The sequence below is a fragment of the Mustelus asterias genome, chromosome 8 (genome assembly GCF_964213995.1).
Source record: "Mustelus asterias chromosome 8, sMusAst1.hap1.1, whole genome shotgun sequence".
Lineage (NCBI taxonomy): Eukaryota > Metazoa > Chordata > Chondrichthyes > Carcharhiniformes > Triakidae > Mustelus > Mustelus asterias.
In genome coordinates, this window is record NC_135808.1 from 17,758,976 (window position 1) to 17,774,802 (window position 15,827).

Genomic DNA, 15,827 nt, shown 5'->3' on the forward strand with positions numbered 1-15,827 from the left:
ACCTAACCTGCACACCTTTCAGACTGTGGGAGGAAACCGGAGGAAACCCACGCAGACGCCGGGAGAACACGCACACAGACTGTCACCCAAGGCCGGAACGGAAGCCGGGTCCCTGGAGCGGAGAGGCAGCGGTGCGAACCACTGTGCCACGTTCTCCCCGTGTCTGCGGGGGTTTCCTCCGGGTTCCTCCCACATTCAAAGGTGTGCAGATTGGCCGGGCTACATTGCTCCTTAGTGTTCAGAGATGTGTAGGTTAAGGATAATGTCCTTCTCCCGCACTGTAGGGATTCTGTGATTTAACATCATGTAATGTCTCAAGGCACTCCACTGGAGGATTATAAAACCAACTTTGGTAAAGGTTTGGAACTCTCTTCCATAAACGGTAAGGCCAGTTGATAATTTTAAATCTGAGATAGATAAGTGTTTATTAAGTAAAGGTCTTAAGGAATATGGGCCTAGGGCAGGTATATGGGGTTAGACCACATGTCAGCCATGATCCCACTGAATGACGGAATAGGCTCGAGGGGCTGAATGGCCTTCTCTTGTTCCTATGTTCCCAGGTCTGACACTGAGCAACACAAGGAGATACTGAGGGTCAAATGTCCATTTGAGGGCGGCACGGTAGCACAGTGGTTAGCACTGCTGCTTCACAGCTCCAAGGACCTGGGTTCGATTCCCGGCTTGGGTCACTGTCTGTGTGGAGTTTGCACATTCTTCCTGTGTCTGCGTGGGTTTCCTCCGGGTGCTCCGGTTTCCTCCCACACTCCAAAGATGTGCGGGTTAGGTTAATTGGCCATTCTAAATTGCCCCTTAATGTCCTGAGATGCGTAGGTTAGAGGGATTAACGGGTAAATATGTAGGGATATGGGGATAGGGTCTGGGTGGGATCGTGGTCGGTGCAGACTCGATGGGCCGAATGGCCTCTTTCTGTGCTGTAGGGTTTCTATGATTTCTAAATGACCCCAAAAGCTGAGTTGGAGAGGGGAGGTTTAAGGAGGGTCTTGAGGGAGGAAATCGAGGCAGAGGAAGGATGTTCCAGAGTTCGCGACCCAGGCAACTGAAAGCATGGCAGCCAGTGGTGGAGGACAGAATGAGCGGAACGCCGGCATCTCAGAGGGTTGGAGGAGATGACAGAGGTGGGGAGCGGGGCAAGGCCATGGAGGGATTTGAAAACACGGATGAGAATTTTAAAATCAGGTCATTGCTTGACCAGTGAAGGTCGCTGGCACGTCACACCTCCAGAGCCCAGTTATCCTTACCTTTCTCTGGAAGACGAGTCCGAATTCCCTCAGGTGCTGCAGGAACGTCAACAGGGAGTCATTCATGCCTTCCACAGAGTAATCCTGCAGGGGGAGCCAGAAGGCAGGGATGATGAGAAGGCACGGGAACCACAGTCTGAGGTACTCAGTCTCCAGCGAATGGGGGAAGGGGGAATTACAGGATCGGACAGCCGTACTGGAGCAAGCTCCTTAACAACACAAAAACGTCAGGAATTTTTCAACTTGCTTAAAGACGGACATTTTAACGAGAAGATGTCAGCTGGGAAGGCTGGGCGTTGGCTCCGTATGTGTTTGGAGGAGTCTGCAAGGAGAGGCAGCCCACACTGGGTATTCACTGGGCCGCACAGCGGGTAGCACTGCTGCCTCACAGCAAGAAGTTTAACAACACCAGGTTAAAGTCCAACAGGTTTATTTGGTAGCAAAAGCCACACAAGTTTTCGAGGCTCTAAGCCCCTTCTAGGCTACCAAATAAACCTGTTGGACTTTAACCTGGTGTTGTTAAACTTCTTACTGTGTTTACCCCAGTCCAACGCCGGCATCTCCACATCATGCCTCACAGCGCCAGGGAACCGGGTTCGATTCCGGCCTCGGGTCACTGTGTAGAGTTTGCACGTTCTCCCCGTGTCTGCGTGGGTTTCCTCCCACAGCCCAAAGGTTAGGTGGATTGACCATGTTAAATCTCTCCGTGTCAGGGGGATTAGCGGGGTAAATATGTGGGGTTACGGCGATAGGGCCTGGGTGGGATTGTGGTCGGTGCAGACTCGATGGGCCGAATGGCCTCCTTTTGCACTGTAGGGATTCTATGATTCACTGGACTAATGCCCGGAGTACTGAGGAGTGCATTACGGGAACAGATTACAGGAACCAGAATTGTAATTCCCCTGGGTTTGGGATTGGGAGAACCCTGTCAATTGACCAATTTGTTTCCCATCAGGCCGTGCAGCGAGTCTTAACACCCCCCGCCCCCTCTCCTGCTGGCATAGACGCGGACTACACAGACCAGCTGAGCCTGAACCACTTGGGAAACAGACTGATCTTATTTGCTGGGAGGACCAGATGCTAACAGAGAACAGATGGGTAACCAGGGGAGATCTATCTGTTCAGGGAGCAGGCCAGTCTGTACATCATTAGACCCTGGCTTATTGGCTGTAATTACAGGGCTGCTGGACAGGGGCTGTTCAGCATTCTCGGGACAGTAGGAAGTGCACAGATGAGTCATGCCCAAGCCCAGCGTCCGGCTGTATTAAATGTCTCCAATTTAATGCAATCTAACGCTGCCCTTGTTATAAAACACTGCAGTGAGTCAATGGACACCAAACCACAAAGCTGTGAAACAACAAGGGTTTGAATCATATTATCACTGAAGGACTAACAATCCCCTGTGACAGGAACCATGGAAACAAATCCACCAACACAGGCCACATGGCCCATTCTGCCTGTGCTGGACCTTTAGCCCCACAAACACCCCCTGCTCCTTCCCCGCCTCCCAGCTCTGCCCTGCGGTTTGACCCCTAGTCAGAACAGTTAGGTGAAACTACCAGGGCTGAATTCACCTACTACGGCATGGTGGCACAGTGGTTAGCACTGCTGCCTCGCAACGCCAGGGTCCCGGGTTCGATTCCGGCCTGGAGTCACTGTCGGTGTGGAGTTTGCACATTAAAGTAAAAGTAAAGCTTATTCATTAGTGTCACAAGGCTTCAATCAGCACTGCAGTGAAGTCACTGTGAAATTCCCCTAGTCGCCACACTCCGGCGCCTGTTCGGGTAAATGCTCCTAACCAGCGCGTCTTTCAGACTGTGGGAGGAAACCCACGCAGACACGGGGAGAACGTGCAGACTCCGCACAGTGACCCAAGCTGGGAATCGAACACGGGTCCCTGGCACTGTGAGGCAGCAGTGCTAACCACTGTGCCGCCCACATTCTCCCCCTGTTTGCGTGGGTTTCCCCCAAGTGCTCCGGTTTCCTCCGACACTCCAAAGATGTGCAGGTTAGGTGGATTGGCCATGCCAAATGCGCGTGGTTATGGGGATACAGGGAGGGTGCCATTGGGAGAGTCTGTGCAGACCCGATGGGCCGAATAGCCTCTTCCTACACTATTACTAGTTCAGTGACTGTGCCACTAGGGCCGCCATCTCCTCTCATTTATACACTGCCTTTCAAGATGGCCAGTTGAACTCCTAACATGGTTGGGTTGTGCTTGCAACACACACTCATTGCAGGGTCTCCTTCTCTGCAGACAAGCAAAGAAATGCCTCATGCATTTTGTGAATTACTTGGGAGTTTAGGAAGCCTATAGTTCCCTATTGCTTTCCCCATGGCAACGTCCCGGCCAATCAGAGTCGACTTGCCAACCAATCAGCACCCTTTTCTCCCGCAGTATAAATTGTGACCATTTGAAACTTGGCATTCTTGCATTTGTCCTGCTGAGTGCAAGACAAAAAGCTTCAACAAACGCGTCTCTGGATGCCAATCAAAGAGAGCTGCTTCGTCCTGGATGGTGTCGAGCTTCTTGAGTGTTGTTGGAGCTGTGCCCATCCAGGCAAGTGGGGAATATTCGATGGGGGGTGGGGGGCTGGAGTCACATACAGGCTGCAGTGGATATAGACAGGGTGGGTTTCCTTCTCGGACAGGGTGTCAATGAACCAGCTGAGAGGTTTCAATGGGACCCGCAATGGCTCGAGTTCACATAACGCGATTCGGGACAGTTTTCCAGAATACCTCAAGTAACTAACTGGGAACGGGCCATTTTAGATTGATGCCTGGATTTTCCAGCCATTCCCGCCAGTGGGATCTTCCAGCTGAAGGTGAGAAGCCCAGTGGCGTGTTTTCCCACGGCAGAAAAGACGGCTGGCCACTGACCACGGCGGGATCTTACAGTCCCACCAAAGTCTTCCGTGGCTTGCTCCTCTCCCCTGCTGCAAGGGAGAGGTGGGGGTAGGGTCATGATGTGGAGATGCCAGCGTTAGACTGGGGTAAACACAGTAAGAAGTCTCGCAACACCAGGTTAAAGTCCAACAGGTTTATTTGGAATCACAAGCTTTCGGAGCGCTGCTCACCTGAGGAAGGGGCAACACTCCAAAAGCTTGTGATTCCAAATAAACCTGTTGGTCTTTAACCTGGTGTTGTGAGACTTCTTACTAGGGCTGGAAGATTCTGCCCCCCGTACTGCCAATCAGAACAGAGGAACTGGGAGGCAGACTCGGTCAGGGATTGGACTGGGTTCATTTGTAATCTTACAGTAAAGGACTGATCAAGTTTCACTGCAAGCTTGAGAGTGGTGTGTCTGAACCCAGGGCCTTATTTAAACAGGGCCTTTTTTTAAACAAAGCCAAGCAGCCAGCTGTGAAGGGCAAATTTGCTCAGGTAGATTGAGAAATGAGATTAGGCGGTGTGAGGGTAGATGAGTGGTGGTGAAATTTTTTAAGGACATAATTCAGAGTTCTCAACAAACATATACTCGCTTGATGAGCAAAAACGACACGGGAAAAGTAAGGTAAATAAGTCGCCATAGTTCCAGATGACCATAGGCTGCTCTGCACTTTGAGGGGGAGAGCTGACTGGTGGTGATTTAACCCGGGGATCACCACACCTCAGGCAACGGGCAAGGTCGAGAAGGCCTTCATGAATGACCTTAGCTGGTACGGGAATTGAAGCCACGCGATTAGCGTCGCTTTGCATCACGAACGAGCCGTCCAGCCAACTGAGCTAAACCGACTGGAAAAGTAACATAGCAATGGCGCTCTGGAAAATCATAAAATCCCTACAGTGCAGAAGGAGGCCATTCAGCCCATCGAGTCTGCACCGACCACAATCCCTCCCAGGCCCTATTCCCACAACTTCACATATTTACCCTGGCTAGTCCCCCTGAAACTAAGGGGCAATTTAGCATGGCCAATCCACCTAACCCGCACATCTTTGGATTGTGGGAGGAAACCCACGCAGACACGGGGAGAACGTGCAAACTCCACACAGACAGTGACCCGAGGCCGGAATTGAACCCGGGTCCCTGGCGCTGTGAGGCAGCATAGAGTCATAGAGGTTTACAGCTTGGAAACAGGCCCTTCAGCCCAACTTGTCCATGCCGCCCTTTTTTTTTAAAAACCCCTAAACTAATCCCAATTGCCCGCATTTGGCCCATATCCCTCTATACCCATCGTACCCATGTAACTATCTAAATGCTTTTTAAAAGATGAAATTGTACCCACCTCTACTACTACCTCTGACAGCTTGTTCCAGACACTCACCACCCTCTGTGTGAAACAATTGCCCCTCTGGACACTTTTGTATCTCTCCCCTCTCACCTTAAACCTATGCCCTCTAGTTTTAGACTCCCCGACCTTTAGGAAAAGATATTGACTATCTACCTTATCTATGCCCCTCATTATTTTATAGACCTCTATAAGGTCACCCCTCAGCCTCCTACGCTCCAGAGAAAAAAGTCCCAGTCTATTCAGCCCCTCCTTATAACTCAATCCATCAAGTGCCGGTAGCATCCTAGTAAATCTTTTCTGCACTCTTTCAAGTTTAATAATATCCTTTCTATAATAGGGTGACCAGAATTGCACACAGTATTCCAAGTGTGGCCTTACCAATGTCTTGTACAACTTCATCAAGACGTCCCAACTCCTGTATTCAATGTTCTGACCGATGAAACCAAGCATGCCGAATGCCTTCTTCACCACTCTGTCCACCTGTGACTCCACTTTCAAGGAGCTATGAACATGTACCCCAAGATCTCTTTGTTCTGTAACTCTCCCCAACGCCCTACCATTAACTGAGTAAGTCCTGCGTGATTCAATCTACCAAAATGCATCACCTCGCATTTGTCTAAATTAAACTCCATCTGCCATTCGTCAACCCACTGGCCCAATTGATCAAGATCCCGTTGCAATTGGAGATAACCTTCTTCACTGTCCACCATGCCACCAATCTTGGTGTCATCTGCAAACTTACTAACCAGCAGTGCTAACCACTGTGTCACTGTTGTATTTCAGTTCAATAGTAATAAGATAGCGGGAGAAGAAAAGCGGGTAGAAGATGGGAGGCCAGCTAGGGGTGCATTTGAAGAGTTGGGTATAGTTATTTATTCCTTCAGGTGGGCTTCGCTGGCTGGACCGGCACTTGTTGCCCATCCCTAATTGCCCTTGAACCGAGTGTCTCAGAGGGGGCAGTTAAGAGTCAACCATGTTGCTGAGTGTCTGGAGTCACACGTAGGCCAGACCGGGTAAGGATGGCAGATTTCCTTCCCTACAGGGACATTCGTGAACCAGATGGGTTTCTACAACGATCGATGATAGTTCCAGGGTCATCGTTACTGAGACCAGATTTTTAATTCCCAATTTCATTCACTGAATTCAAATTCCACCAGCTGCCGTGGAGGGATTCGAACCAGGGTCTCCCAAAGCATTGGAGGAGGGGGGAAGGGGGGGGCGGTCGGTTGTTGGTGGTCGGGGACTAGGGGTGGACTGAACTTGAGGCAGGGACCGAAGGCAACGGTTTCACGGTCTTCACAGCTGGAGAAGAAGGTCGCTCATCTAGTCCTGGGGATCAATAAGCAGCGTGACAATGTAGAGACTGAGAGTCTCTCAAACATCTGGAGGCGTGCAGTGTACAGACGACAGTTCCCCGTCGCCGCCCCCCTCACCCCCCCCCGCTCCCCTCACCCCCCCGCTCCCCGTGGACCTCCCACTGCCCCTACCCCACCCTCCCTGCCCACTCCCCCGGCTCATCCTCAGCACACCTCCAGGCTCCAGTCAGCAATGTAATAGTAATCAAAACAGCAGCAGCAGCATTGCAACACCAGCACCCAGCACATTGAGCACTAACCCTCTTGGAAACAAAGGGGATTAAGCTGCTCTCCCCCCTCCCCCACCATCCACAGTCAGACACTGGGCAGCCTGTTCCCAATCGGAGGGGGATTAACCCTCTCACCCACAGACCAAAACAAACTGAGGTCCGAGAAGGTGGTTCACCTTCTCGAGGGGGGAATTAGGGAGGGTCAATAAATGCTGGTCTCACTGCGACGCCCACATCGCGTGAATGGTCAGATAAATGAATAAAGGCAGACAGATCCTGCTCTCACTGACGGACAGGCGATAGGTTTGGTCAGTGCTGACTTGCTGCATTCCCCCCCCCTCTCCTTGCCGAGCCTGCCGTTCCCCCAAGGCAATCTGCACAGGAGGTCTCGCCTTTGCCTGTGTCCTTGTATGTTTGCTTGACTTGGCCAGTAGCCATGCCTGTACAGAAACTCAATCGCTGAAACAAGGCCAGCGCTTCTCACTGAAGGGGAAAGATACACAACCTTTCCATGAAGGACTTGCGACCTCGGGATGTCCGTGAACACCACACAGCCAATAAATCATTTCTGAAGGGTAGCCGCTACGGTGACGCAAGGAAGGACAATAGCCAACTGGTGCACAGCAAGATCCCACAAATGGCCACCCTCAGCAGATCATCCTTATTTTGACCTCTCGGTTGAGGGATATGAATATTAACTCGGAGGAGGTGGTGAGTCGCACTCCTCCTCTTCAAAATAGCGGGCACGGGATCATTCGTCTCAGTCAGAGAGGGGCCACAATGGGGGCTTCAGTTTAACGCACACCAGAGAGAGAGAGCGCCTCCAGACAGTGCAGCAACCCCTCGGCGCTGCACTGGGAACCTCCGCCGGGGTTCCGCACTCAAGTCTCCAGGGCTACAACCCATGGCCTTCTGACCCAGGAGGTGGGATGGCCAATGCTTGGCTTCCGCCACCCCCTCCTCCACCCCCCCCGCCCACCCCTGCACACACACACACACACCCCATCCAAATACACCCAGGGTGCTGTCCAGGAGGGAGTCCAAGGATTTTGACCCATGAAGAATTGGTCGATATTTTTCTAAGTCAGGATGGTGAGTGACTTGGAGGGGAACCTCCAGGTGGTGGAGTACCCAGGTATCTGCTGCCCCCATCCTTCTAGGTGATAGTGGCCGTGGATTTGGAAGGTGCTGCCTAAGGAACCTCGGTAAGTTGCTGCGTCTTGTAGATGGTGCAGACGGCTGCTACTGAGCGTCAGTGGTGGAGGGAGTGAGTGTTTGAGGAAGGGTTCGCAATCAAGAGGGGCTGCTTTGTCCTGGATGGTGTCGAGTGTTGTTGGAGCTGCAGCGGTCCAGGCAAGTGGAGACTATTCCATCACACTCCTGACTTGTGCCTTGTAGATGGGGGACAGGGTTTGGGGAGTCAGGGGGTGAGTTACTCGCCTCTCCCAGCCTCTGCCCTGGTAGCCACTGTGTTAACACTGACTCTCAGCTTGGGGCAGGGTTCACCACCCTCCCCTGTTCAAGGTGAGATCCCTGATCAGCAGTGAGGATAAAGAGGAGGCACCACAGAGACACATCTAACCCTTCCCACAGCGACAGAGTCTGGGTGGGACGCCCATCTTATACCTCACCACGACTTACATCCCCTAAAATTAGAGAAAAGTACAGCAGAGGAGGAGGCCATTCAGCCATCGGGCTTGTAGAAGCCATAAAGCCATAGAAACCCTACAGTGCAGAAGGTGGACACTTGGCCCATCGAGTCTGTACCGACCACAATCCCACCCAGGCCCTATCCGTGTCACCTCACACATTTACGCCACTAATCCCCCTAACCTACATATCCCAGGACAATAAGGGGCAATTTAGCACGGCCAATCCACCTAACCTGCACATCTTTGGACTGTGGGAGGAAACCGGGGCACCCGGAGGAAGCCCACGCAGACACGGGGAGAACGTGCAGACTCTGCACAGACAGTGACCCAGGCCGGGAATCGAACCCGGGTCCCTGGCGCTGTGAGACAGCAGCGCTAACCACTGTGCCGCCCTTCAGCCATCGGGCTTGTCTGCTCTTACGAGGAATTATCCAGCTCTGAAGTGTGGAGGTAAAATAGGCAGGTGTTTGGCCAAGCAGGTGGGGTGAAAATCACCCCCTTCCCCGTCCATGGAAACACAACCTGCCAAGCGGGGACGGGTTGTTAATCTGAGCCGGTGAGTGAAATGGATATAAATGCACTGAATGGAGACATTGAGCAAGCGATTGTTGGCAGTCTCAGTCAGTGGTTTACAGATCTATCAGCAGCTTGTAGGGAAATTTACTTCCAGTGATCAGATTAGCAGCACTCCAGGTTCCAGCAGAACAAGGACCCTGACAGCTCGATCCCTTCCAAAGGGCACTTCAATGTAACACTGCTCTAATTAATGCTCTCATATCAATGTTAATCAGCCTCAGTTACTGAGGAATTACAGCCAGGGTTAGTGCCAACTGATGTTAATGTAAATCAACCCGAGTCACACAGAGCTCAGTCTCCCCTGCAGATCACTGTCTGTCTCAATCCCCATCCCCATCTCCCCCACCCTCCCCCGGTCTCACTGTCTTCCCAATCCACCCCCCCCTCCGGATCATTGTCAGCTCACAATCCCGATCTATCCACACCTCCCCCGCACCCCCCATCACTGTCTGTTCCCAATCTACCCCCCTACCACCCAACCCCCCCACCCCCTCCCCCGTATCACTGTCTGTTCCCAATCTCTATCTCCCCCCCCCCTCCCCCGTATCACTGTTGTTCTCCGTTTCTCGGTCCAACAACCCCCGCTCCGCCCTCACATCTCGGATCACAGTCTGCTCGACCTTTCCAACCCCATTCCCTCCTTGACTCTAACCCCCCCCACCTCCCACAAATTGGAATCCAAACCCACCCCATCCCCGCACCCTCATCCCCCCCCGACTCTACCCTCTCTCTCCGACCCCACCTCCTCTCTCCCACTCTCCGACCCCACCCTCTCTCACCCCCCCTCCGACCGCACCCTCCCTGCCCCCTCCGACCCCACCCTCTTTCTCCCGCTCTCCGACCCCACCCTCTCTCCCACTCTCCGACCCCACCGTCTCTCTCCTGCCCTGACCCCACCCTCTCTCCCACCCCACCCTCTCTCCCGCTCTCCGACCCCACCCCCTCTCTCCCGCTCTCCGACCCTACCCTCTCTCTCCCGCTCTCCGACCCCACCCTCTCTCTCCCGCCCTCTGACCCCACCCCCTCTCTCCCGCTCTCCGACCCTACCCTCTCTCTCCCGCCCTCTGACCCCACCCTCTCTCTCCCGCCCTCTGACCCCACCCTGTCTCTCCCGCCCTCTGACCCCACCCCCTCTCTCCCGCTCTCCGACCCTACCCTCTCTCTCCCGCCCTCTGACCCCACCCCCTCTCTCCCGCTCTCCGACCCCACCCCCTCTCTCCCGCCCTCTGACCCCACCCTCTCTCTCTTCCGCCCTCTGACCCCACCCCCTCTCTCCCGCTCTCCGACCCCACCCTCTCTCTCCCGCCCTGACCCCACCCTCTCTCTCCCGCCCTCTGACCCCACCCCCTCTCTCCCACTCTCCGACCCCACCCTCTCTCTCCCGCCCTCCGACCCCACCCTCTCTCTCCCGCCCTCTGACCCCACCCCCTCTCTCCCGCTCTCCGACCCCACCCTCTCTCTACCGCCCTCTAACCCCACTCTCTCTTCCCCCCCCCCCGACCCCACCCTCTCTCGCTCTCTTCCCCACTCGGACCCCACTCTCTCCCCCCACCCCCCCGACCCCACTCTCTCTCCCCCCCCCGACCCCACTCTCTCTCTCCCCCCCCTCCGACCCCACTCTCTCTCCCCCCCCGACCCCACTCTCTCTCCCCCTCCTCCGACCCCACTCTCTCTCCCCCCCTCCGACCCCACTCTCTCTCCCCCCCGACCCCACTCTCTCTCTCCCCCCCCCTCCGACCCCACTCTCTCTCCCCCCCCCGACCCCACTCTCTCTCCCCCCCTCCGACCCCACTCTCTCTCCCCCCTCGACCCCACTCTCTCCCCCCCCCTCCGACCCCACTCTCTCTCCCCCCCCTCCGACCCCACTCTCTCTCCCCCCCTCCGACCCCACTCTCTCCCCCCTCCGACCCCACTCTCTCTCCCCCCCCCGACCCCACTCTCTCTCCCCCCCCCTCCGACCCCACTCTCTCTCCCCCCCCCTCCGACCCCACTCTCTCTCTCCCCCCCTCCGACCCCACTCTCTCTCTCCCCCCTCCGACCCCACTCTCTCTCTCCCCCCCCTCCGACCCCACTCTCTCTCCCCCCCCTCCGACCCCACTCTCTCTCCCCCCCCTCCGACCCCACTCTCTCTCCCCCCCTCCGACCCCACTCTCTCTCCCCCCCCCTCCGACCCCACTCTCTCTCCCCCCCCTCCGACCCCACTCTCTCTTTCCCCCCCCCGACCCCACTCTCTCTCCCCCCCCTCCGACCCCACTCTCTCTCCCCCCCCTCCGACCCCACTCTCTCTTTCCCCCCCCGACCCCACTCTCTCTCCCCCCCCCTCCGACCCCACTCTCTCTCCCCCCCCTCCGACCCCACTCTCTCTTTCCCCCCCCCGACCCCACTCTCTCTCTCCACCCCCTCCGACCCCACTCTCTCTCCCCCCTCCGACCCCACTCTCTCTCCCCCCCCGACCCCACTCTCTCCCCCCCCTCCGACCCCACTCTCTCTCCCCCCCTCCGACCCCACTCTCTCTCCCCCCCCTCCGACCCCACTCTCTCTCTTCCAGTCTCCGACCCCACCTTCTCTCCCCTCCTCCAACCCCACACTCTCTCACTCTCTCCCCCACTCGGACCCCATCCTCTCTCTCTCCCCCCCTCCAACCCCACTCCTCTCCCCCCCCCCCCCGACCCCACTCTCTCTCCCCCCCCCGACCCCACTCTCTCTCCCCCCCCTCCGACCCCACTCTCTCTCCCCCCCCTCCGACCCCACTCTCTCTCCCCCCCCGACCCCACTCTCTCTCTCCCCCCCTCCCGACCCCACTCTCTCTCCCCCCCCTCCGACCCCACTCTCTCTCCCCCCCCTCCGACCCCACTCTCTCTCCCCCCCCTCCGACCCCACTCTCTCTCCCCCCCCGACCCCACTCTCTCTCTCCCCCCCCTCCGACCCCACTCTCTCTCTCCCCCCCTCCGACCCCACCCTCTCTCCCCCCCCCTCCGACCCCACTCTCTCCCCCCCGACCCCACTCTCTCTCCCCCCCTCCGACCCCACTCTCTCTCCCCCCTCCGACCCCACTCTCTCTCCCCCCCCGACCCCACTCTCTCCCCCCCCTCCGACCCCACTCTCTCTCCCCCCCTCCGACCCCACTCTCTCTCCCCCCCCTCCGACCCCACTCTCTCTCTTCCAGTCTCCGACCCCACCTTCTCTCCCCCTCCTCCAACCCCACACTCTCTCACTCTCTCCCCCACTCGGACCCCATCCTCTCTCTCTCCCCCCCTCCAACCCCACTCTCTCTCCCCCCCCCCCGACCCCACTCTCTCTCCCCCCCCGACCCCACTCTCTCCCCCCCCCTCCGACCCCACTCTCTCTCCCCCCCCTCCGACCCCACTCTCTCTCCCCCCCCGACCCCACTCTCTCTCTCCCCCCCTCCGACCCCACTCTCTCTCCCCCCCCCCTCCGACCCCACTCTCTCTCCCCCCCCTCCGACCCCACTCTCTCTCCCCCCCCTCCGACCCCACTCTCTCTCCCCCCCCGACCCCACTCTCTCTCTCCCCCCCCTCCGACCCCACTCTCTCTCTCCCCCCCCTCCGACCCCACTCTCTCTCTCCCCCCCTCCGACCCCACCCTCTCTCCCCCCCTCCGACCCCACTCACTCCCCCCCCGACCCCACTCTCTCTCCCCCCCCTCCGACCCCACTCTCTCTCCCCCCCCCTCCGACCCCACTCTCTCCTCCCCCCCCCCGACCCCACTCTCTCTCTCCCCCCCCCTCCGACCCCACTCTCTCTCCCCCCCTCCGACCCCACTCTCTCCCCCCCTCCGACCCCACTCTCTCTCCCCCCCTCCGACCCCACTCTCTCTCCCTCCCTCCGACCCCACTCTCTCTCCCCCCCCCCTCCGACCCCACTCTCTCTCCCCCCCTCCGACCCCACTCTCTCTCCCCCCCTCCGACCCCACTCTCTCTCCCCCCTCCGACCCCACTCTCTCTTTCCCCCCCCCCGACCCCACTCTCTCTCTCCCCCCCTCCGACCCCACCCTCTCTCTTCCAGTCTCCGACCTCACCTTCTCTCCCCCTCCTCCAACCCCACACTCTCTCACTCTTCCCCCACTCGGACCCCATCCTCTCTCTCTCCCCCCTCCAGCCCCACCCTCTCTCCCCTCCTCCAACCCCACACTCTCTCACTCTCTCCCCCACTCGGACCCCACTCTGTCTCTCCCCCCGTCCGACCCCACTCTCTCTCCCCCCCCCCCGACCCCACTCTCTCTCTCCCCCCCCCGACCCCACTCTCTCTCTCCCCCTCCCCGACCCCACTCTCTCTCTCCCCCCCCACCGACCCCACTCTCTCTCTCCCCCCCCTCCGACCCCACTCTCTCTCCCCCCCTCCGACCCCACCCTCTGTCCCACCCTTCGACCCCACCCTCTCCCTCCCACTCTCCGACCCCACCCTCTCACCCCCCTCCGACCCCACCCCCCTCTCTCCCCTCCAACCCCACCCACCCTCTCCCTCCCACTCTCCGACCCCACCCTCTCTCTCCCGCTGTCCGACCCCACCCTCTCTCTCTCCAGCCCTCTGACCCCACCCTCTCTCTCTCCAGCCCTCTGACCCCACCTCTCTCTCCCGCTCTCCGACCCCACCCTCTCTCTCCCGCCCTCTGACCCCACCCTCTCTCCCGCTCTCCGACCCCACCCTCTCTCTCTCCCGCCCTCCGACCCCACCCTCTCTCTCCCGCTCTCCGACCCCACCCTCTCTCTCCCGCCCTCCGACCCCACCCTCTCTCCCGCTCTGCGACCCCATCCTCTCTCTCCCGCCCTCTGACCCCACCCTCTCTCTCCCGCCCTCTGACCCCACCCTCTCTCCCGCTCTCCGACCCCACCCTTTCCCCTGGACTATCAGCCTCGATTTTGTCTCAGCTCCCAATGTGGTGACTGAGGCACGGCTGAGTCTCACAAGCTCTGATCTCCGCGATATCTCAGTGCTCCTCCAAGGAGACAGCTCTCTTACCTTGCCCAGTGTGGAGAAGCTCAGCTGGAACACAAAGGAGAGAATCTCAACCAGGACCATACTGCGGGACTGCAGGGGGAAAGAGTGAGAGAGAAACAGCGGGGTTAAATGGCGAGAATGTAATCAGCTGGCACTCCCCGACTCCCTCGCGCGCTGGACACCCGACTCCCCCCACAGTTGCTGATCTTCACAGCTGCTTACAGACACATCGAGGCCCCCCAGGAAGTTGAGGGTAAAGGGGGGGGGGGGTGCCCCCTGTGCATTGTTAGCGTGGCAGTGCCAGCCTGGCCCCTGGCACTGCCCAAGGGGCAAAGTGGCAATGCTTCGGGGGTCTTGGGCAGTGCCAAGGGCGTGGGGCGTCCCGCTGCCATTCTGCAGAGGGATTGCAAGCAGAGGGAGGGAGGCCAGTGATTGGGGCTGGGCACCGGGGCTGTGCGGCCAGCGATCAGGCCGTGGGTGCCACAGTGCGGGGATCCTGCGCGTGTGCCGATCTCGGCACTGACAGATCGGTACATGCCCATTGGCTCGCTCAGTGCTATACCGCTGGCCCCTCCAGTGGGAATAGGCCCCCCCACAACACTGATTTTCAGCACGATTCACGCTGAGACACTCTGCAGCGTAGAGTTTGGGAGCTTCATTTTGAAACTGGTGTCCTTATGAACCAGTGCGGTTTACTCCAATTTTATGCAAATTCAAAACTTTGGGTGAATCGCCCCCTTGGAGTCACATGTAGGCTAGACCAGGTAAGGACAGTAGATTTCCTTCCACAAAAGTGAGCCGGATGGGTTTTTCCAGCAATCAACAACGGATTCAGGGGTCATCAGTAGATTCTTAATTTCAGATTTTTATTGAATTGAAATTTCAACATCTTCCGTTGGTGGTATTCGAAGCATGAGCCTGGGTCTCTGGATTCCTCGTCCAGCAACAATACCACAACACCACTGCCTCTGACTGTGGGAGGAAACTGGAGCACCCGGAGGAGACCCACGCAGACACGGGGAGAACGTGCAGACTCCGCACAGACAGTCACCGGCTGGAATCGAACCCGGGTCCCTGGCGCTGTGAGGCAGCAATGCGAACTATCGTGCCACCCGATATAAGAGATGCTACCCCCGAGAGTGTATCACCCACCACCCCCCACACCGCCGCCCTGGATCGTCAGCCTGGATATTTCTGGAGCGGGATTTGAACCCAGAACCTGGGTGATTGAGAGGGCTCCAGGTGAGCTGCGGCTGGCGCACTAACACTGATGAAGGGCCCCGTTCCCGCTATCAGCCTCACCTCGGCGGTGTGCAGGTACTGCAGCATGAAGTACCACAGCTGGGAGGCAGTGTCCAGGAGCAGAAACTGAAATCCGGCCGATGTGATGCACGGAGCCTCCGATCCTTCACTGAGACAGAGAGAGAGGCAGAGAGAGAGGCCAGGAGGCAGCAGCAGTCAGACTGATAACTCCATACAGAGTGACACAAATTCCATCCTTCCATTTCAAAATACAGTGTCAATAATTCCCCAAAGGGAATTCAGCAATGCAAATAACACACAGA

The 15,827-nt window shown here is 57.6% G+C and overlaps 1 protein-coding gene across 1 annotated transcript in view; it reads right to left on the minus strand.

Moving 5' to 3' along the window:
* The window catches only part of LOC144497664 (general transcription factor IIH subunit 4-like), a 40,235-nt gene that overhangs the window by 17,921 nt on the left and 6,487 nt on the right, over window positions 1-15,827 (minus strand). The window contains exons 3-5 of the mRNA XM_078219107.1: window positions 15,565-15,673; window positions 14,284-14,352; window positions 1,260-1,343 (exon numbers count right to left, since the gene is read on the minus strand). Coding sequence (XP_078075233.1) covers window positions 1,260-1,343; window positions 14,284-14,352; window positions 15,565-15,673 — 262 coding nt within the window. The remainder of the gene's footprint in view (window positions 1-1,259; window positions 1,344-14,283; window positions 14,353-15,564; window positions 15,674-15,827) is intronic.